A 22,094-nucleotide genomic window follows, 5' to 3' on the forward strand; every position below is an offset into this window, starting at 1 on the left:
AGATGATTAATATTTGGATATATTACCATCTTTATCAACATAGTTTTCAAACACTATGTTTTCAAACATCATCGACTGGAAAGAAGGTAAAAAGTCAAGTTACTAAATATTTTTAAATATAAATAAAATTGTATGATTTTTGGGGTACATACAGTCACTTGAACAGTCAATAAATGTATACAATGTTGTACATAATAAGGCTGGAATTTCATTAGAGGCCACAAACCAAATCCAAACTCTGGACAGCTCCATCTGGAGAGGCCTGAGTGTCTAGGCTATTTACGTTTCCACCAAAGTAAGGATCCAGGGCTTTCCTTTTTTCCTGTGTCACCCCAGGCCTTAAATAGTGGTGCACACAAGGACTCTACTCCAGACCTTTTCGTAACATGAATTCTCTGTGCAATCTCATCCACTGCATAGCTAAAACCACCACCTATATCATGAGCAGTTCTAAATCTGTATCACTAGCCCAGTTCTCATTACTGAGCTCCAGACTCCTTATCTGTCTACTGAATATGACCTCTTAGGAGCCCAACAGTCATCTTTTAAATCAAATTTATCTTTCCTTCAAAGCCTGCTCCTCCTATAGTCATTCCCTTTCTCACTGAATGCTATTATCATCCTCCCAAGCAGGAAACCTAAAAAGTCAACCTAAATTCATCTCTTTACCTTCACCGATATCATCCACACCCAACTTCCAATTCAATGGTTTCATGCCAAATCCTTAACATTTATTTACTCAACAAACATTTTTTGAGCATCGCTTTTGTACCAGGTGCCAAGCTGAACATTTGTACACAAACAAAATTTAGACATGGTTCCCACCCACTGGGAGCTCATAATGTGTAGCGAAACATGCTAAAAGTTCCATGATACAGGTAACCACAGAGAGCTAAGGGAGCACAGAGAACAAACATCTAACCCATACTGGGGTGTTGAGTAAAGGCTTCTTGATGGTGCTGATACATGAGATGTAGCTTAAAGTACAACTCAGGGTTATCCATGCCAAATAATTAGCCAGAATATATTCAACATTCAAAAAAAAGTCTGTTGACTTTAAGAACACAAGTAGTGACTCATGAGATTTATCTTAGTGGGTAATTCAACTAATTGAATACATTCAATTACATCTTCAGTTTGTTCTCTGAACTTATAGGCCATTCTCTCTTATTTGCATAATTTAAAAAATTATTTCTTCAAATCCAACAATACAAAGACAAACATCAACTCGGCTCTATTTATAATGAGTTTTGAATTGAGCAAATATTGTTTATCAAAGCTGTGGAGCACTAAAGAAAAGGTTTTCAGTGGATGTTTAAATAAATTTGAGTAAGTGGAACCTTACTTGTAAGAAGCACTGTGCCCTGATGATAGTGTCCAGGAAGTTGGTAAATTCTTTTCCTTGTTGATAATTATTGACCTTGTACCAAATACATTCTGGAGCAGAAATATTAAACATAAGTATCCAGTTGCACAACAATAAAAACAACATAAAACATGATTACCGTAACTATAGTGACAAATAAATGACAAATATAAACAAGCCATCAGTCTCACACACCCTAGCCAACTGGCACTGTAGAATGAAAAAGGTATGTGGAGGTGATAACGAGAAGTTCCTCAAGAACTTGGTAATGCAGGGGGAAAGTTTATAGTGAAAAAATAATTGTTAAAAGTCACGTACAATGAATGTGATTAGCTTTATGTCATATAGTAATCCAGGAGACTACGAATGTATGAATTTCAAGTTTGCAAATGCCCCAAACTTCAATTAGGGTGAGCTGGAGGTAATCTAAGAGTGATAGGACTTTAATAAGTGGAAATAGAATAAACTGAATCATATCCTACCCAAAGAAAGACTCCGAGTAGAAAAAGGAGCGTTAACCTGGAACTGACTAAAACCAACTTTTAAGCATTTGAAGAATCAGGAGTTGCTTATTTAGGAAAGAAACAATGTGGTGAACAAAATACTATCTCTAAAGAAATCGACCTCCTTGGAGGAACGAAATGATCAGAATTTACTACACCCTGGATGAAAAACTCCCTTGCTGCCCTTTCCTTCAATTCCATAATCAGGAAATCCTCTAATGATTAATTTGACTCCCAAATATACTGAATGGTCTAAGAGAGGAGATATTCGAGTTGGCAGACACGAACATTTTGGTCATCAGAATTACTTCTATTATAAAATAAGGTGACATTCTGGCTTATACCATAGTCTCCTCTGAGTTTGGTTAGCATCAATCTATAGATTCCGGGGCTTAATGGCAAGTTTCTGGACATACAAAGATGAAGAGGATTGTGATGGTCATCAAAGTGGAGGCACCCAATGCATTTTGGTGCCATCTGGCAGTATCTCCTTAACAACACCCCTCCTTTCTTACTGCCCTTAAAATCACAACAATGGAAGCATTCACGTTCTGAATATATGATTATCTGAGAAATAATTACAGCATATGAAGGCTCTTCCTGTCTAGTTTGGCACCCTTATGAAAGAAACCCATCTGTAAACTATATTCTTCCTTCCTCATTCATCCAACTTCGAAGTATCCATTTTTACCTTCTTGTAATATCTGACTCAACCAATGATAGAGCCTCAGTAAGATCGATTCATCTTTGACACAGTTAATATAATGAAGCAGCAGAGAATTGTTCAGCACTGCGCCCATCTGAGAAGGCAGCTACAAAGACAGAACAATTGGTCAACTGTAAATATATATAAAGTAGGTCAGAGCAACAAGTAACCCATCAGATAGGAAATATATAACAAAAAGAAAGGCCATGAAGAACAAATGGAAAGTGCAAATCAGCACATGGTCCAGTCACATACCTCTAAGCAATGAATATTCTGTAAGAGTTGAGGGAAGCTTCTAAGCTGTTCTACTGGAAATGATCTATTGCTACCGAGATAATCAGAAAGACTCATTCCTTTTTCTCCATATTCTTTACGGTAGCTACCGGAATTTAGCACTGGTATAAGTGAGTGAGCATTCCATTTCTAAAGAAGAAAGACAGTAAATGGCCTCTCAATGGACTTTGTATAGAATCCTGGGTAATAAAAATGTATTTAAGTATATGAATGGTTATCGTTTGGATTTAATAAAAGAAGGCCTCCCAAGTCATTTAAAGATACTTACTCTTTTTCCAGGACGGACATTAGCTGGACCTAACATGAGCTTCAGAGGTTCTGGAGAAGGTCCCTGATTCCTTTGCCTCACGGCAATTAGAGCTGTCTTCCACAGATTCTCTGAATTCTTAAAATAGATCTATAATTTGGATGTAAACTACATGAGAGTAGGTACCCATAAGTTGAAGCAACATAAAATCTAAAATTCTTTATTAATTGAGAGTATATTATGAACTATTTTGCTGGCATGCAAATCAATTTAACGATTTTTTTTTTTTACTGATCAGGAATCTATTAAACACATCAAACAGAATCAAAACAAAGTGCCAATCCACCCCCCGCAAAAAAAATTCCCAGAAACAATGCCAGAATACTAGGTCTTAAAACAGTATGCCATAAACATTTAGTCTGACTCTGTAAATTAACTTAATCAAAAATAACGTATTTCAATCTCAGTATGACTCACTGGTCCTTAATCCCTTACCTTCTTCTTTACAGGCAAAGATACAGAAATCAAAGTAGGAACAAAGAACTTATACAGCGACAACAAAGCCTGGAGATGAGGCTGCCTTCCCTGAAACAAGATGAGTTTTCAATGTTCAATTCTATGGTCAATAATAAAATAAAGGAACAATAAAATAAACAGATTAAACATATATTCAGACCCCAATTTTACAAGGTGATACAGTTATAGGAAGATGCTATAGAAAATCAAGGAATGACTGTCCAGACATTTAAATCAACTATTATAAAACAATCCTTGCCAACTTGTTGTCTTCTCCTTCATGACCTTTCCCCCTGTTTTACCTCTTCCTTATATTTTCTCTCTTCGCCACCCATGCCTTGGGCTCACCAGTCATACGTGCTAGCATGGCTTACTCTCACTGGTAGCATATTCAGGACTCAAAGTTTACTCATTCTTGATTTAGACAAAAAGGTGGGAGGACAAAAAGGGAAGCTAAGAAAATAAAGCAAGGAAAACACTGATGTATTATTATAATCCCTGAAAAACCAACTAGAAAATCTAATCAAACTGCTTGCTATAACTGAAACAAGTCTTAAGAAAAACATTAATTTTACAATGACAGAAGTCATTAGTGCTGTATACCTGTGTTTGATATATCTGGCTATGCAGAGAAAACATACCACTATCCCAAGGAAGTAACCAAATTGTTTCATTATATTACAATTTTGTTGAATCAAATACTGTACAAAATAAGGCAGAAAATGGGGCTTAGTAGTAGAGTATCCCTATTTTATAGCAGCTTCTTGAAATTAAATTTATTACAACAAAACCAAAAGGACCCAGTTTTTCTATGCCAAAATATCTTCTGATCTCTGTACTTATATCAATTACTATCAGAGTGCTTGCTTTGAGTTGAGATGTTTTTTGATAGGGCAGGTATTTAGGAGTGGAAAGATCTTTAGAACTTATTGTCTGCTTAACTAACCTATTTTTGTTGTTAAAAAAAGTTAACACTCTTTTAAAAAGGACACTTTTAGTTAAACATGGCATATTGAATGTATGTGTTTAACTCTGGGTCTTCCCAAAGTCTCACTTAAAGTAAAGGAATGAAAAAGGCATAAAGCACTAGTTCAAAAAGAGCAAGAGAGGAGACAACAGCAAATGAGAACTCTGCACAAAATTTTGGAACCTAGAATGAAGATGGACAAACAGTAACCAACTTAGCAGAACAGAGAAAACGAAACCTAAGGCAGCAACAGAAAAAGCCTCAAAAGCAGCAGAATCATGCTTGAGAACTCCCAGAAAAGCTCAAGAATTTGTAGGACTAGATATCTCTGAAAAATGGAGGTGCAAGAGGGGCAGAAAACAGGAAGATTGCTTGAAAAACCTATGTAAGAAGCAGTTAGAACCCCAAATTCCTTCACTACACTTATTGGTGAATATCAGCGTTTGACTCTGCAGATGAAGCTGGACTCAGGCAGTAGGCACAGCGGAAGGAGGACACCAGGACCTCTCTGCACCCCTTTCTACTAAGCTTTTGGAGTGCTAATAGCCAGGTTCCTACCCCTATGATGGTTCACTGTATGTGTCAACTTGGCTAAGCCACGGGGTGCCCAAATATTCAGAGTAATAAACATTACTTTGGGCTTTTCTGTGAAGATGTTTTGAATGATTTACATTTAAATAAGTGGGCTTTGAGTAAAGCAGATTGCCTTCCATAATGTGAGTGGGCCTGTACTCATTCAGGTTGAAGGTGTATACAGACAAAAAGATCAGCCTCCCTCAATCAAGAGAGAATTCTTCAGCAGACTGCCTTCAGACTTCATCTGCAACACCGGCCCTTCCTGGTTCTACAGCAGAATTCCTTCGCACTCAAACTGGAAAATCAGATCTCCTAGGTCTCTACCCTGCTGGCCCACCCTGCAGATTTTAGACTTGCTAGCCTCCATAATCATGCGAGCCCATTCCTTATAATAAATCTCTTCCTATATACGAGGGTGCCAAAAAATGTATACAAGTGGACACTTTGGCCAACATTGCTCAAGCAGTCGTTTGCCATAATCAGAAGTGTCTGGACGCTGATGGAAACCACTTTGAGCACCTCTGGTAATTGCAGAAATCAAACGTGACTTATATTCATCTTTTGTTATCGGTATATATTATTACAATTTTAATACAGTTTTCCTTTCTGAAAATGTGTATACATTTTTTGGCACCTTCTGTATACACACACATGCTATTGGTTCTGTTTCTCTGGAGAAGCCTGACTAATACAACCCCGAGGCAGGAGACGGAATTCCTCTCTTTAGGAAAAGTGACACACTCATCTGGGGGGCTCAATGAAAACATGAAGTTCCTACAATAAAAAAGTCCTGCTCATGCACACAAGTTTCCAATCACCATTTTAATGCTTCACTACTAAATACAGACGGACAAGGTTTACCACCAGGCTTTAGAGAAAAGCCTCTACCATGAAAGACCAAACTAAAGAAATGCACTCTGAGGAAACAAAGACAAAGCTGGGAACAGAAAAACCAAACCACAGCCTGAAGCACACAGGCTCATGCTGGCAAGGGGAGAATCCCAGAAACCATCCTCATCAACCCTTAAGGTGAGACCTAACTGCCCCTTCCTGTTGCAAACGTTGCTCTCAACAGGGCCTGGTGATTATAAAATAACGTGCCTGCTCCACTTCCCACCATTCATGCTTGCCATGAGAAAGACAACTTCTGTGTTTTGTTTCTTCCATGGATCGGGAGTTATGGGGCATGGATGGGTATGGAGGGGACATATGCCTTTGCAGGTACCAGAAATTCACATATCCACTATATGTGTTCATGTGTGCTGTTACCATTGCATATGTTCACTTACATGTGAGCATCGCTAAGTCTTCTTGGTTTGATAGTGCTGGACTTGTCCAAACTCACCAAAATCCAGCTAATCAAAACAATTTTATGAATACATCTTTCTAAATGGGCATTGATAATTGAAGTTAGTAATGTATTACATAGAATGTTAATAATGAAGCCACACATTTAACATCTGTGTTCAAAATTTTTAGACAATCATGTACTAAATCATTTTCTTAAACTTGAACAATACCCTGTTGTTTCTGTTAATACAAATGAGCCAAGAGCTTATTTATGGTAAGAATTTTCTTATTCTGTTGAAATGTTTTGCTGTTAACATGGAAAAATGTTTATCTTCTTCACAATTTCTATTAATGTGAAATGAAATTCAATTTGGACAAAAACATTATCATTAATATCCTCAGAGAGCTAAGAGAAGATATTGTGCCCATAGAAACCAAAACAAGAACAATCATTGAACTGTACTAAGAGGAAGCCTCATACTAGAGAAGCATGAATGTGCATGTGTATCTTTCATTAACTTTGAGTGCCTTTGGGTAGGTCGCACTACAACTTCCTATTGTTTTATACCCGAAGCTTCATAGGCTTCTGTTACCTGGCAGGCATGCTGGAAATAACAATACAAGAGAGCTGTAAGGACAAGAGCTGATTGTCAGGGACTATACTGAAGTTTACGTATCCAAAACGAATGCTTTCCTAGATCACATCAACAACAAAAAAATAAACTGCTCACTTTATTTTAAGAAAATAAATAAAATAGTATATTTATTTTATTTATTATAAATAGTATATTTATAAATAATAGTTGACCCCAGTCTCCTCTTGACCCCAGCCTGATTCTGATTTTTTATTTTGTTGACTGAGCTCCCCAGAACTTCAATAAGTTCCTTGAAGATAATGACTCATTCAATTTTATATCCCCAAAGCCTAGCTTAGTACCTATCAGAGAGTACAATGGCCAGTTTTGGGTCTTTTTGGTACTCACCATTTTGGCCTGAAGATCAAGGAGCTTTCTCACACGAAACGGTTTGACTAGCAAAGGTAAAAAAAACAAAACTAAAAAAAAAAGTACTATGCATGTGGCCCATATAGCTTCTTCTAACACATCAAGAATACAAACACCCTGTTCAGTTAAGACGTTAAGCTGATGCTTTTAGATAAAAATACTAAAAAGCAATCCTCATAAAATCCTGTTATAGAACTAATAATGCTAATAGTTAACTTTATAAAGACAAATATGCATGCTAATACCACAGAGTGAATGTAATATAACTGGAATGAAAATACTCACCATTCTCTTTTTTGGTAAGCAAATATAAGAAATGGCAGACATAAGGGCACTGTTAAAATAAAAAGATTAAAAAAAGAGAAAAATGATAGTATATCTTGAACAGAGCAGCAACACATTTTCCTCAAATGTCAATCTTATAATGATTAAGTAAAAAGGCTTCAGGATATCATTGGACAAAATAGTTGTACAAAGCTTCTCTTTTTCATACTACATAGTAGTGATAAAAAAATAGTTTTAACTGGCGTCCCATTATGCTGTTTTAAAAATTATTTTTAGAATATAAAAACACTGCAGTTTGAAAAACAGAAAAACATCCTATCTAACAAAAATTAATGTATCCCTTCTAGTATAGTCCATTATTTATTAAGATACAAGCTTAAAACTTTTATCCTGAATTCCCACTTAAAAGCATTTTCAATGATCTTAATATTCCAGTGAGCGGACAAACCATAATTTAATTAACCATTTAGACCTCAGTTTGGTAAACAGCACACACTCAACATGTTACTTAAATTACTGAATGATTGGTTCCCATATACCATTTCATTTTGAGTGTCCACTTGTTGAGGATTTTTTCTAGATCAGGGGTCAGCAAACTCCGGTTCACCTGTTGTTGTAAATCAAGTTTCACTGGCACACAGCCACATTCATTCATCTATGTATTGTCTATAGCTGCTTTCACTAAACCAGCACAATGAGTAGTCGTGACAGAGACAGTATGACCCTCAAACCTAAAAATTTACTACCTAGCCCTTTAAGAAAAAAATTGTCGACACCTGCTCTAAGTGTTAGGAAATTGAGAAATAAATTATGTAATGCAACAAGAGAAGGTAACAAAAGCAAACTTTCATTAAACAAATTTGTATTTTGGTAGTCAATTGTCCTAGCAAACAGTTAACCACTGTATCTGGGTCACTACAGAGTGAGGCTCCCACCAAATTATATGAAAATGACTTTTCTGAAGTATGTGTTTAAAAGTTAGGCTTTTTATTGATCTGGGTGATATCTGCACAAATTTGTTAGGTTTATAAAAATTAATTGAGCTGATCACTTATGATATAGGCAATTTTCTGTATGTATATTATATGTCAATAAATATTTTTTAAAAGACAGAAAAAAAAGTAAAAGAAAAATAGTAGGCCCCTTCCCTCTTGTCAAACCGAGCAATTAATTCTCTAGTCAGCATTATGAAAACTACTCAAGTATATTGCAACTGATTTGACAAACATATTTGAGTAGTTCCTATTAATTTATTCACTCATAAAACAAATATTTATTGTGTGGCGAATAAAACAGACAAAAAGGCCTGCTCTTATGAAGTTTGTGTGCCATGAATAGTGTTACTAAATACTTCGGTCATAAAAGGCTCAGTCCCTGCCTGGAAGAACTGAGTCTAATGAGTTATTACAAGAAAAGGGAAACAATGCTTTATTATTTCCCATTCTTTACAAAGTATGCATAAACACAGAATTCATTTTATTGCAATTTGGTCAGTTGATGAACAAAACAAATATAAGGTTAAGAGATGTCAAAGATAAGGGAGAGTCAATCACATACTAATCATCATTCATCCCCTCTTGTACACCACAGGACAAGCCTCTCCCATGAATTTGTAACCACAAGCTGGCACTATATAGGTCTGCAGTTTGAATTTACACTAGTGCTATGACCAAGAAAACTTCAAGTGAAGAATTTAAAGTGGTTCCAGCTTAGTTGTACCTCCCAGACAACTCATATATCCGATAAAGGACTTGAACCTAGAATACAGAAAGAACACTTATGACCCGATAATAAAAAGACAAATAACCCAATTAAAAAATGGGCAAAGGATCTGAATAGACATTTCTCCAAAGAAGACATACAAATAGCCAATAAGCACAAGAAAAAATGTTCAACATCACTAATCGTTAGAGAAATATAAACCAAAACCACAATGAAACACCACTTTATACCCACGAGGATGGCTATAATAAAAAAGTCAGATAAATAACAAGTGTCAGTGAGGATGTGATGAAATTGGAACCCTCATACACTACTGGTGGGAAGCTAAAATGGTACAGTCACTGTGGAAAACAGTTTGGTGGTTCCTCAAAATGCTAAACATAGAATGACCATATGATACAGCAATTCCACTCCTAGGTATGTATCAAAAAGAACTGAAAGCAGGGACATGAACATATACGTGTACACCAATGTTCATTGCAGCATTATTCATGTTAGCCAAAAGGTGGAAACAACCCAAGAATCCATCAACAGATGAATGGATAAACAAAATGTGGTATATACATACAGTATTATTCAGCCATAAAAATGAAGTTCTGATACATGTTAAAACACAGATGAAACTTAAAGACATTATACTAAGTGAAAGAAATCAGACACGAAAGGACAAATATTCTGTGATTCCACTAATAAGAGGTTCTTAGAATAAGCAAATTCATAGACAGGAAATAGATTAGAGGTTACCAGAGGCTGGGGGGAGGACGAATGAGGGGTTATTGCTTAATAGATCGAGTTTCTGTTCAGGGTAATAAAAAAGTGTGGGAAATAGATAATAGTGATGATTATACAGCATTGTGACTATAATTAATGCCAATGAATTGCACACTTAAAAATATTTAAAATGGTAAATTTTATGTTATAGACAAAACAGGTTAAAAAATGAAGTACTAATACATGCTACATGGATGAAACTTGAAAATATGCTAAGTGAAAGAAGCTAGTCATAAAAGATCACATCTCATATGATTCCATTCATATGAAATGTCCAAAAGAGGTAAAGACAAAAAATAGATTAAGAGTTATTTAGGAACCTCTAAAGAGGAAGATGGGGGGTGATAGCTAAAGCACATAGGGTTTTTGAGATGATGAAAACGTTCCAAAATTGTCTATGTTCATGATTACACGTATCTGTGAACATAGTAAAAAACAGTGAATTGTGTACTTTAAGAGGGTGGATTGTATTGTATATGAATTACATCTCAATAAAGCTGTTTTTTAAAACAGAGAAGAAAGAAAGGACAGATTACAGTTAGACTGATTCAATGACAATGGAAAGGAGTCCATGGAATAATATCATCAATGTCCTGAGAGAATATAACTGTCACCCTAGAGTTCTACACATAGCACAACCAATTTTCAAGAACAAGAACATAGTAAAGACATTTCCAGACAAAGACAGAGTTTAGCATCAAAAGATTCTCATTGAAAGAATATGCTAAAGGATATCCTTTTAGACAAAGGAAAATGATCTCAGATTGGAGGTCTGAGATGCAAAAACAAATAATGAGCAAAGATATCAGTAAATATGTGGGCAAATCTAAACAAACATCAACTGTGAAAACAATAATAATGTCTCCTTCACGTGTATGTGGAGGAGGATGGAGAAGAAGGAGCTAGAACTAAACCAAACAATAGCATATAACTGGGAGTGATGTGACCAGACTTAAAACATTCTAAGGTCCTGGTATCATTTAAGATGAAGGTACAGATACTGGTTACCTTTTGACTTTAAGAAAAACCACATTAGAAAGGAAAATTGATAAAATTTTAGATGTTTATTAATTCATTAAAAATAAACCTATCAGATGCTAACATAAATAACATATTTTATGAAAAATTACTGTATTTTCCAAAAAAGAAAAATAGTAGAGTGAGATTGTTTTACATTTTACATTATATATGCATGTTAAAATAGGTACAACAGCACCTGAAAGAACACACACACAGAATATGTTAACTTCCAAACAAGAAGAGGGGAAAAAACAGAGAGGGAAAAAATAAAAAAAAGAGATCATTTCGAAAGCTCGAAATGAGTTATTTGAATTTATTTCTGTTATAACAATAATCACTACAAAGGTAAATAAACTAATCCTCCAGTAAAGCAAAAAAAAAAAAATCATCAAACAGGATGTAAAAACAAAATCTAGTTATACGCTATTTAAAAGAGGCATATAAGACAGGAGGGCAAAAAAAATTTTTTTTAAACCAGAAGATGAAAATATACCAAGCAACTACTAGCCAAAATAAAGCAGAGTAGCAACGTCAAATATCAGCCACAATACACTAAAGCAAAAAGCATTTCTAACAACAAACAATTACTCCAAGATAAAAGGTTTGATTCACCAGGACAATATGAAAACTGTCATTGTGCATATACCTAATAATAGACTAAAAATACACATAGCGAAAATTGACAGAACTTGAAGGAAAAACTGACAATTTTGCCCTCATAGTTGAAGATTTTCAATATATCTCACTCAGTAATTGATCAATGGGCAGCAACAAAACAATCCATAAGGATACAGAAAATTTCAATTCCAATAACCTTCATTCCCTCACTCTAGTTCAGTAAAGTGAACCATCCCTCCTGAAATCTTCAACTCCAATGCTACAAATTCCTATCCTTCTAGAATGTCATCCGGCATCCTGAACCTCATCTACGTGTGCTCCTCAGCTGTACTCTTCCGTCTTTACCTTCTCCCCCTTACCACTCACCACCACCTGACACCAACTATAAGTCAATCTAGTGAAGGTCTCCTGAAACATAATGTACACATCGCACAACTTTGCTTGAAATAGTCGTGTCATGTAAATATCATTTCCTTTTATCAAATCCTAATCAATCTTCAAGGCCAGCTCAATGCCCACATACTTTATGATACTTCTTCTAATCACTCTAGTTTTCTCTTCCTTCCTGGAAATATCACAGCAATTATTATCCTACATTATCATATACTCTCTTTAACAATTTTGACTGTTTTCCCTAACCCCCCAACTGGATTACAAATGCCTGGAACATGGAAACTCTCTGCTAAACTTCGAATCTTCTACAGTGTCTAATACAATGCAACAAACACAGTGGAAATGTCAATTTTAAAAAATGAAATCAATGGATGAATTCCCTTCCCCAAAAGGCAAGAGGAATTCCATTAGATGAATGGTTCACGTGGTCTGCGAAGTACTGATGGTCCTTTAAAGTCTTCCAGGTGAACATTTATTGATTTCTTAGTTATTAATGTTTTCAATGGGAATAACTAGGCTATTGAATCAAAATCAGTCCATTGGGATCTCATGAAAAGCAATGCTCTCCTTCTCATTAATTCTAATGAGGATGTTGCGGTGTTAATCAAGAAAATGTAGAATAAGTGATCCAAAGGACCCTGTGGAAGTGGCTTAAAAAGGAAGAGATGGCAATCACTGCTCTAGATCAGGAAAGAAACTCCAAGGTGGAGTTAATCCTATCTGAAACATTTTATCTCCTTGAAAGAAGATATAAAGCAAATGTAGTAAAAACTTTATATTTGTTAATCTGAGAGACAAGTGCAAGGGTGTTCAAGCTATTCTTTATACTTTTCTATGTTTGATATCTTTTACAGTAAGGAAGGAAAAACACATTGTGTGGCACTTTGAAGCACATGGTGTGTCAATATCCAAGTGCACACCATTTGATCCACGCATGATGCCGTCCCATTTTTACTTACCAGTCCATCATCTTGCAATGAAGCAAAAAAGAAGCCATACAGCAAGTTAATTTTCTCCTTGTGATCAATGAAGTCAAACATTGCAACCAGCCAACGATAAAAAAGTACCTATTGAGAGATAAAATGCTGATCTTTAGGGAAATATACCTGGTACAGAAGAACTTAATTCCCCCCTCAGGGCTGTTTTAGAAGCCTTTAACACATAGCAGGATAATAGATTTTATTTCTCAGTACAAATTTCTGTTTGAACAGAGTCTCTGCATCAGGCTACATTGTTCCAAAACTACAGGCTTTGCACAAAAGGCCAGTCTCACTATTCCATAAGTGGCTCTTCCTTGTCAGCACTTAAGTGGTTCTGAAGGACTTATCAAAGCGTTTAAAAAGATTACCTTGGTGTTACCATAACACTTGCCAACACAAAGCCAGGAGACTGCCTTAACCACAGAATCTTCTGATATTATAGTTGCTGGAATCATGCACTTCAATATCCGTGAGTTTACAGCACTTCCTGGAAAGCAGACAAACTCTAAATTAAACTATATTTTAGTATCTTGATAGTTTCCTTACTATTATTCACTCTTGGCCCTAAAACTCTCACTTTATATTGAAGACAATAAAAAAGAGTAATATTTGACATCTCTTACCATTACAAAACAGAGTTCAAAACAAACATGTACCTTTAACTTCTAATATAAATTATACAGCAATGTCTTTGGCTCTAATATTTCTATTTAAAAAGGGAGGATGAGTACAGGGTCTCTTTTGGGGTTGATGAAATACTTGGTGGTGATGGTTGCACAACTCTGCAAATGTTATTTTTCCTTTTTTAAACCTGAATTGTACACTTCAAAAGGGTTAATTTTATGGCATGTGAATTACACCTCAAAAAAAAAAAAAGTCTTTTACTCACAGGAAATGTTCAAGGATTACCTCATTATTTTTAATAGCACAATAGATTCTGATGTACTTAAAGCTACTGATAGACATTTGCATGAGCAGCTACACTTAAGAATAAATAAACATATTTGTATTCTCCATTCCCCCGGAAAGTGGGGAGAACAGCAGAATGGAACAACTATTCTTGGAATTAGCTGGCAGTAATATTCTATACTGGTCCAATTTTTACATCATATTCTCTGGCTTCCATGGTATACTCCCACCTGTTAAGAGAAGTGATGTTGCAAATAGCTTTGTATACACCCTATATCAACTACTGCTTATTAAGTTTCAAAAATTAAATACGGGGGGCCGGCCCAGTGGCTCAGGCAGTTAGAGCTCCATGCTCCTAACTCTGAAGGCTGCCAGTTTGATTCCCATATGGGCCAGTGGGCTCTCAACCACAAGGTTCTCGGTTCAATTCCTGGAGTCCCGCAAGGGATGGTGGGCTACGCCCCCTGCAACTAAGATTGAACAGGGCACCTTGAGCTTAGCTGCCGCTCAGCTCCCAGATGGCTAGGTTGGTTGGAGCGCATCCTCTCAACCACAAGGTTGCCAGTTTGACTCCCACAAGGGATGGTGGGCTGCGTCCCCTAAAACTAACAATGGCAACTGGACCTGGAGCTGAGCTGCGCCCTCCACAACTAAGATTGAAGGATAACAACTTGACCTGGAAAAAAGTCCTGGAAATACACACTGTTCCCCAATAAAGTCCTGTTCCCCTTCCCCAATAAAATCTTTTTTTTAAGAAAAAATTAAATACGTACCTCATTAATTTCTTTATTTATTTAAATATTGCTTTATTTGCATTATAGTGTGATGATCACAAGCATTCACTGAAAAAAACACACTGTTCTCAATTTCTCATGCAAGCAGAATTCTCAAAAACATCTTGGATGCATGTGTCTTTAGCCACTGTTTGACACGCATTACAGTAACGCAAGCACATCCATTCACTATCATAACACTGTTCTCAACTTCTCCCACAAGTAGCATTCTCAGAAACGTCTTATAAACGTGTCTTTTTTATTTCCCTGAGGATGAAGACCTCTTTATTTTTTTAAATAAAAATTGTATATATTTAAGATGTACAACATGATAATGTTATATACATATACATAGTAAAATGACTACTACAGTCGGGCTAATTAACATATCTCCTCTCACAGCTACCATTTGTATGTGTGGTGATCTACTCAAATCTACGTCAAATCTAGTCACAGCCAATTTCCAGTATTCAATACAGTATTATTAACTACAGTCATCAAGCTCTCCACTAGGTCTCTACTAGTTATCCTACATAACTGCAACAATACGTCTCATCAATTTCTACCCATCATTGTGTGGAGAAGAAAGGAAGCAGTGATGGCAGACAATGAATCACAAGAATAAAAATTGGCTTTCCACTCTTGTGGTTTCTTGTTTTTCTTTCTCTTTTCTCCCACACTCCCATCCCCTAACCCTTCTAAAGTTTAAAATAGTCTGGCCACTGACACTTTACACATGTTCCAAATTCAAAGGGGGAATTCAATACAAACTGTATTCTTACCTCCCAGTGACTTTTTAATTAATTTCTAAAGAGTCTAAAGTCCCTTTGCATCTGATTATGATGACATTTCTAGCACACCTGCCCCTGAATATGCATTTCAACTCAGCAAAAGAGCTACGTGCAAAGACCTAGTAGTGAGGAGGGATATCATAGAAATAACTAAAGGGGGGAAAAAAGCAATTAAGGAGGCCACAATTTGAAATCACCAAATTCCAGCTTAACAGAAAAATGAAAAGTTACACTAAAGAGCCAGAGATTTTTTGGAGTTGAGTAAGTTTTTTTATACATTTGTGATATTAATCCCTTATCAGATATATCATTGGCAGATATCTTTTCCCATTCAGTAGGATCCCTTTTTGTTTTATTGATGGTTTCCTTTGCTGTGAAAAAACTTTTTAGTTTGATGTAATCCCACATGTTTATTTTTTCTCTTACTTCCCTCGCGCGAGGGGATATATCAGTGAAAATCTTACTAATTATATATATAACGTGATGGCTCGGTGCGAGGTCGGAGGGATAGTGGATGGGGGGAGGGGGGTTCACAGTGTGAGGGATATAAATGATGAAACGTCTAAGTATTACCTTGTCTTGTACACCTTTAACTAATAAATTATAAAAAAAAGAGCCAGAGATTGTTTCTTTTAAATTCTTATATACAGGTTTCCAAGTCTGAGGCATGCATTTTAAAAGAGGCATGCATTTGCCACAAGACCTGGAAAATATCATGAAAACCTTCTAACCATTAATTTCTGAGATAGCAAAAAAGAGAAATTGCAGAATAGAAAACACCTGTACATTCTATACCTGTTTTAAGGGTAGAAGGGAGAGAGAGAATTGTTCTCGATAGACGCTGATCAGTTAAACATGGACTCCTGGAAAGATATTAGAACTGAAAAATCTGAAAACACTTATAAGAAGAACCAATTTCATTAGGTCGAATTTAATCTTCTAGGAAAACACAGAGAACTAATCAGGTAAAAGCGAGAATATACCTGGGAATCATATATTGAATTCAGCTAGTAATGTGTTGTTGATTTAAAACACACACATACACACCCCTGAAAACATGACTAGGGTATACACAAGAAACCCAATATACAAGGGCCCGGAAATAGTATATAAAGCATCCAGTTTGGGTAGTTGTCTTAAAAAAAAAAAAGTAGGAAACCCAGTAGCAGGATGGTGCAGTATAAACACTAAAAGAAGAGCTATGAGATCTGAGTTCCCCAGTTCTAGCTCTGACATTTAGGCAAGTCTCTTTAACTACTCTGGACCTCAGTTTCCTCACCTTTAAAATGAAGATGTACAGGGTCTAAAATAACTGCCAAGTCTGAATTTGGATGAGAATAGGTTAAAACATTCTTCTCAAAGAAAAAGAATACTGCCCAGATGTTATTTCTTTCTAAGAACCCCACCTCCACTCCCATTCCAAATGAACTTGGAACAGGAAAGGAACCATTTGTACAAAAGAAAAAGCGTCTTGACTGTTATAGTCACAGATCCTGGAATGGAGACAGCATCAACAGGGACTTGTCAGAGATAAGTGAACCTAAAGGCAATGAAGTACACCAAGTGATGTCTTAAAGTGCCTTCCAGCAACATGGCTTAAATTATGATCTACACTTCTTCACAGAAATAGTAAAAATTGGCTCCAATGTATTTTGCGACAAGTCTACACATTTTATTCATAAATACAGGGGTGCCAAAAAAAGTATACAAGCGGACACTTTGGTCCAACGTTGCTCAAGCAGTATTTCACCATAATCAGAAGTGTCTGGATGTTGATGGTAACCACTTTGAGCACCTCTTGTAATTGCAGAAGTCAAACGTGACTGGCATTCATCTTTTGTTATCAGTATATATTGATTATTACAATTTTAATACAGTTTTCCTTTCTTAAAATGTGCATACCTTTTTTGACACCCTCTGTATATGTGATAACTAGCCATTTTCAGCATATGCACACAGAAACTTGGCTCATAAGGTAGTTTGAATGTAAGAAAGACCCGTTTTGGTTTTACAAAGAGAATATTAATAGTAAAAATAAAAAACTGCAACTGAGTCCAACAATCTAATTCAAAGTCTGGAAGTCAAAACCAACAGCATACTGATGGCAAATGTATCCCCTTGACATACCAAATTTGCCACTGAGTGCCACATTTAATAAAATGTCGATTTCTTCTGGAGCTAACCCGTTCTTCCAAGCCACATTTTGTACAGTCTTCAAGTGTTTTTCCAAGGTTTTATCTTTACTCCGTGAAGTTTTAAAGGGACCTGGAAAAAAGAACCATATTAAACAGTGGGACCTCTAAAATTCTTTCAGTCCTCAGCCTCAATAATTACAACTCGAGATACTTTAAAGAAATAGCTTCATGTATAAAATGTCTTCCTAAAAACTTTTCAAAGCCTTTAAAACTCTAGAATATTTAATAGCAATAGCACTTTCAGTGAGGAAAACTGAACCCTGCCCTGGCATCTCTGCTCTCTAAACTAACTAAAGTACTGAACTTAAGACAATAAGCTGTGTTATGACTAGGGAAGTGGTTCCCAAACTTTGCTGCACATGGGGATCACCTTGGCAGCTTTTAAAAAAAATCCCGATGCCCAGGTTGCATCACATACCAATAAAAGCAGATTGTCTAAGAGTGGATGTCAGGCATCAATGTTTCCTAAAGATCCTCAGTTAATCCCAACGTGCAGCAGTTTGGAAACTGCTCTGCCAGGAACGTGCTTTGCTGTTGTAGCCCCAGAACCTAGAATACTGATATGTACTATATGTCAATTAGTCTACCAAATAAACAAAAGCATGAGTGAGCAAAAATATGCTTTCCTTTAAAATTCCTTAAGAAAAGTCTAGAATATTTTCACAGAAATAGGATTTTCATAAGGAAAACAATCTTACCTTTCTCAAAGAATCTCAATGCTACTTGCAGAGCGTCTTCTGCTTCATCATTGGCATGTTCGTAAGCTTCCACTGAATTGTTTTGTTCATGTTTTGAGATGCTCTTTGAGTTGCTTAGGTCCTCTTTTAGTTTCCAGGCCAAGAGATTAGTCTGATAACTATTACTACCTTGTGAAGTTCTCTTTGGTGTCTGAGAGTTCTTAACTCTCTTTTGAGGTGACATTACTGCACATGTTCTATACAGAAACAAAGGTCAAGTTACCATTAATCAGCCAAAATGCCTTTTTGCTCCACAAAGACAGCGACCATATCTGCCTGTATTCCCAACAATTAGGATACAGTACCTAGCATAATAAAAAACAAAACGAAAAACTGTCCACAATATAGGCAACGAAACCTACAGGTTAACATTCTCAGAAAGCCCTGGACCTAAATAGGAATAGAGAAAAACAACTCTCCAAGGTAACAGTAATGAACTGAATTGGCCTTCTTAGAGAGAAAAACAAAAACAAAAAATAAAAACAATAAGAGTACAGTTCTCTTAAAATGACTATATCACATAAACAAGTCCAAAACTAAGCCATCTTATGAACTCAATCTTACTTTTTCAAATCACCCCTATTTTTCTCCACTCCTCCTTGATTTTGCTTTCATCTTTTATGCTCCCTACTTTGTCAGTGCTAAGTTAAAACTGCAGTGTTCAAAAGTCAAACTGGTGGGCAAACTAAGGATTCTCAGAATAGAAACATTTCCTATTAATTGACTTATTCAACAAATAATTACTGAACATGATCTATATGCCAAGTAGAGTTCTAGTTACCAGGGATAAGATAATAAACAGTCAAAGTCTTTGCTCTCATGAACCTTATGGGGGTGGGGAGGAGGGTGCGAGTCAATAAATAAGCAAATGATAGTGATCATAATACACAGTGATGTCATAGAAACAGGATATGCATGAAGAGCTACTTTGGAATAAACGTTCACAGAAAGCTTCTCTGATTGACCTTCAAACTGACATTTACATGCCAAGAAAGAACCAGCTTTGTGAATATCTGGTGTTAGAGTATTTCATGAAGGGGGAAGAGCAAGACTTGCCAAGGCCTTAAAGCAACAGCTTTGTGGGTTAGAGAAACAGCAGCAACATCAGTGGGGAGAGGGAGAGTTAGTGACATGAAAAAGGTAGAGGGTAATGGGAGATCAAGTCAGAAAGGCAGCCAGGGAGGAGCACATTGGGAACTGAAGGCTAAAGAGTTTGAATTTCAAGTATCATGGCAACTATGGGGGAATAGAGTGGTGTTGGAGAGAGAAGTGATACCATCTGATTTATGTGTTAAGACCATTTTAGCTGTAGTGTGGAGAATAGAATGTTAGGGGTCAAGGAGTGGAAACAGACTAAAAGGGTTTTGCAGAAGTCCAAAAAGATATTAACTGCAGTCTGAACTAGGCCAAAGGTACAGCGGTGGAAGAGGTAGAAAATGATTGTATTCATGATAAGTTTTGGAGATAGACTGGGCAAGAGCATGACAAATATTGGATGTAGAGAAAAGTTAAAAGAGGAACACAGGAGGACTTCTAAATTTTTGGCTTCAAATGGGAAAAACCAAAGGAATGGTCGGAATGACACTCAATCCCACTTCCCTAGAATAGATGAGGCCAGGGCAAGAAATCAGTATATACGTCTAACCCAATGGGAGGTTCCAGGTTACGAATTGTTTCCTAGACTCCTACGAAAGAAAGACGGGCGAGCAGCTTCTGACCCCATCCGATTGACCGGTCCCATACCTTCCCAAGAACCTCCCCCACTTTTTACAGCCTGCCCCAGCAGGGAACGAACTTGGCCACGACAACTGACCCCCTGGGCAGATTACTGGGCTAGGGGAAAACCCGACCCCAGCCACATCTTGCAGGATAGTCCTGCTCAGAAGTCAGGAGATACCCTTCACTCTCGGGGCCCCTATTTCGCGCGGTATTTAAAAGTACCTCACCTAATACGCTTCACTGTCTCCAAATCTCCGGAGCCCAGGAATCTCCGCCGCCCAGGAATCTCCGCCAGGATTCAAATGAGCGTGCCCCGCCCTGCGCATGCGCTTCCGCGGAGACTCACGCAGCGGCCAGGCGGAGCGGCGCGCTCTGCTGTAACCTGATTGGTTGGGTTACAGCTCAATGGCGCGAGGCGGCGCGCGCGCCGAAGCTGACGCAAACTCAATTCCAGTTTGCCGTTGGCCCCACCCACCGGGACCCGGGGACGCGCGGCAAGTGGGCGGTTGCCGCCGGAGGCAGGTGATTGACTGGCGTTCCCACTGCCCTAATAATGTTCGCATTCGTTATTTTGCGTAAAACAGAGCAGTGTCTGGATTCTTGAATTTAACAAGATTAATTATAGTGATCATTTTTCCCAGATTGACCCCAAATGTCGGAACTTTGTAGGAAAATATAAAACTGCAAACTTCACAATACAGACTGCCTCTTCCGTGCCGGGCATGAGACAAGTTAAAGCTGTCATTTTTCCCCTTTTGTGAAAGTAGGAGGTGGGAGGAAAGGTTGGATCTGCCCTCTTATTACCGAGGATGGGCACCAATATCTTCCAGAGTTTGCTAGAAACATGTGTCCTGAGCCAAATGTGGCGCCTTGCAAGAAACAAGCCAGTCAATACATAAAGATTCCTAACTTTGAGGAATGGATGGACCTTAAAGAAACTGGCTAAAACAGCTACAAAGGCTTAGTGTGACATCTCAGCTTAGTTCCTAGTTTAATAGAGTAGAAATCAGAGAGGAAAGATATCTTTAACAGCTCTAGCTGATTTTTTTTTTTTGAGGCCAAAACATACCTGCAAGATGTAGGCAAAACTGTAGTTAGAAATTTTGCTGTCTTAAGGAGAGAAGAATCAAAGATTAAGTTGATGTATTTGGGAAAGACTACAGCAGAAATGACTATTTACCACATTATATATTTCTATGGGTTCAGAGCACTTTCAGGAAATCTTATTTAATCATGCATAAGAATTGAGTGTTCAGTATTTTCTATGATAGCTGCTCTTCCTTATCTAGTAAAACTGAACATTTCTTAAAAGTCCTTTTTATGCTTTTAGTCATCTCATAGATTCAAATGTAAATTGGAAGGAATTTTAAGCCACCAATCCCTTTCTTTTTTTGTAGATGATGAAACTGGGGCCTTGAGTGGTGAAATAACTTGCCTAACATGAGAAGTCTGTGGCACTGGAACTTGTACTACCTTGTGGACACATATACTGAGAGACACTGGTTCACCTTTATTTAATACACCTGCAATGTTCTCTGAAATAAATTCTTCCACCTTCCCTTGGCATCACCTAATGGAGCAGAATTCCCCAAACCTGGAAATTGTATTGGGATCCTAATTCTATGGCTTTCCATCTTATGTGCTGACATCACAGAACTCTGGGGGAAACTTAAATGATATTGGAAAGTTGATAACCTCACATACTAATATTA

At 37.0% G+C, this 22,094-nt stretch overlaps 1 protein-coding gene across 1 annotated transcript in view; it reads right to left on the minus strand.

Annotated features, from left to right (window-relative positions):
• Positions 1-18,847, minus strand: part of CENPI (centromere protein I) — a gene marked incomplete at its 5' end in the record, with an annotated part of 55,391 nt that extends 36,544 nt beyond the window's left edge. The window contains 11 exons of the mRNA XM_081042877.1: positions 1,346-1,437; positions 2,561-2,681; positions 2,831-2,998; positions 3,138-3,266; positions 3,612-3,701; positions 7,449-7,495; positions 7,755-7,803; positions 13,238-13,345; positions 13,627-13,745; positions 17,859-17,996; positions 18,625-18,847. Coding sequence (XP_080899003.1) covers positions 1,346-1,437; positions 2,561-2,681; positions 2,831-2,998; positions 3,138-3,266; positions 3,612-3,701; positions 7,449-7,495; positions 7,755-7,803; positions 13,238-13,345; positions 13,627-13,745; positions 17,859-17,996; positions 18,625-18,847 — 1,284 coding nt within the window. The remainder of the gene's footprint in view (positions 1-1,345; positions 1,438-2,560; positions 2,682-2,830; positions 2,999-3,137; positions 3,267-3,611; positions 3,702-7,448; positions 7,496-7,754; positions 7,804-13,237; positions 13,346-13,626; positions 13,746-17,858; positions 17,997-18,624) is intronic.
• Between the last annotated feature and the right edge of the window lie 3,247 nt (positions 18,848-22,094).

The sequence above is a fragment of the Rhinolophus hipposideros genome (genome assembly GCF_964194185.1).
Source record: "Rhinolophus hipposideros genome assembly, chromosome: X".
NCBI lineage: Eukaryota > Metazoa > Chordata > Mammalia > Chiroptera > Rhinolophidae > Rhinolophus > Rhinolophus hipposideros.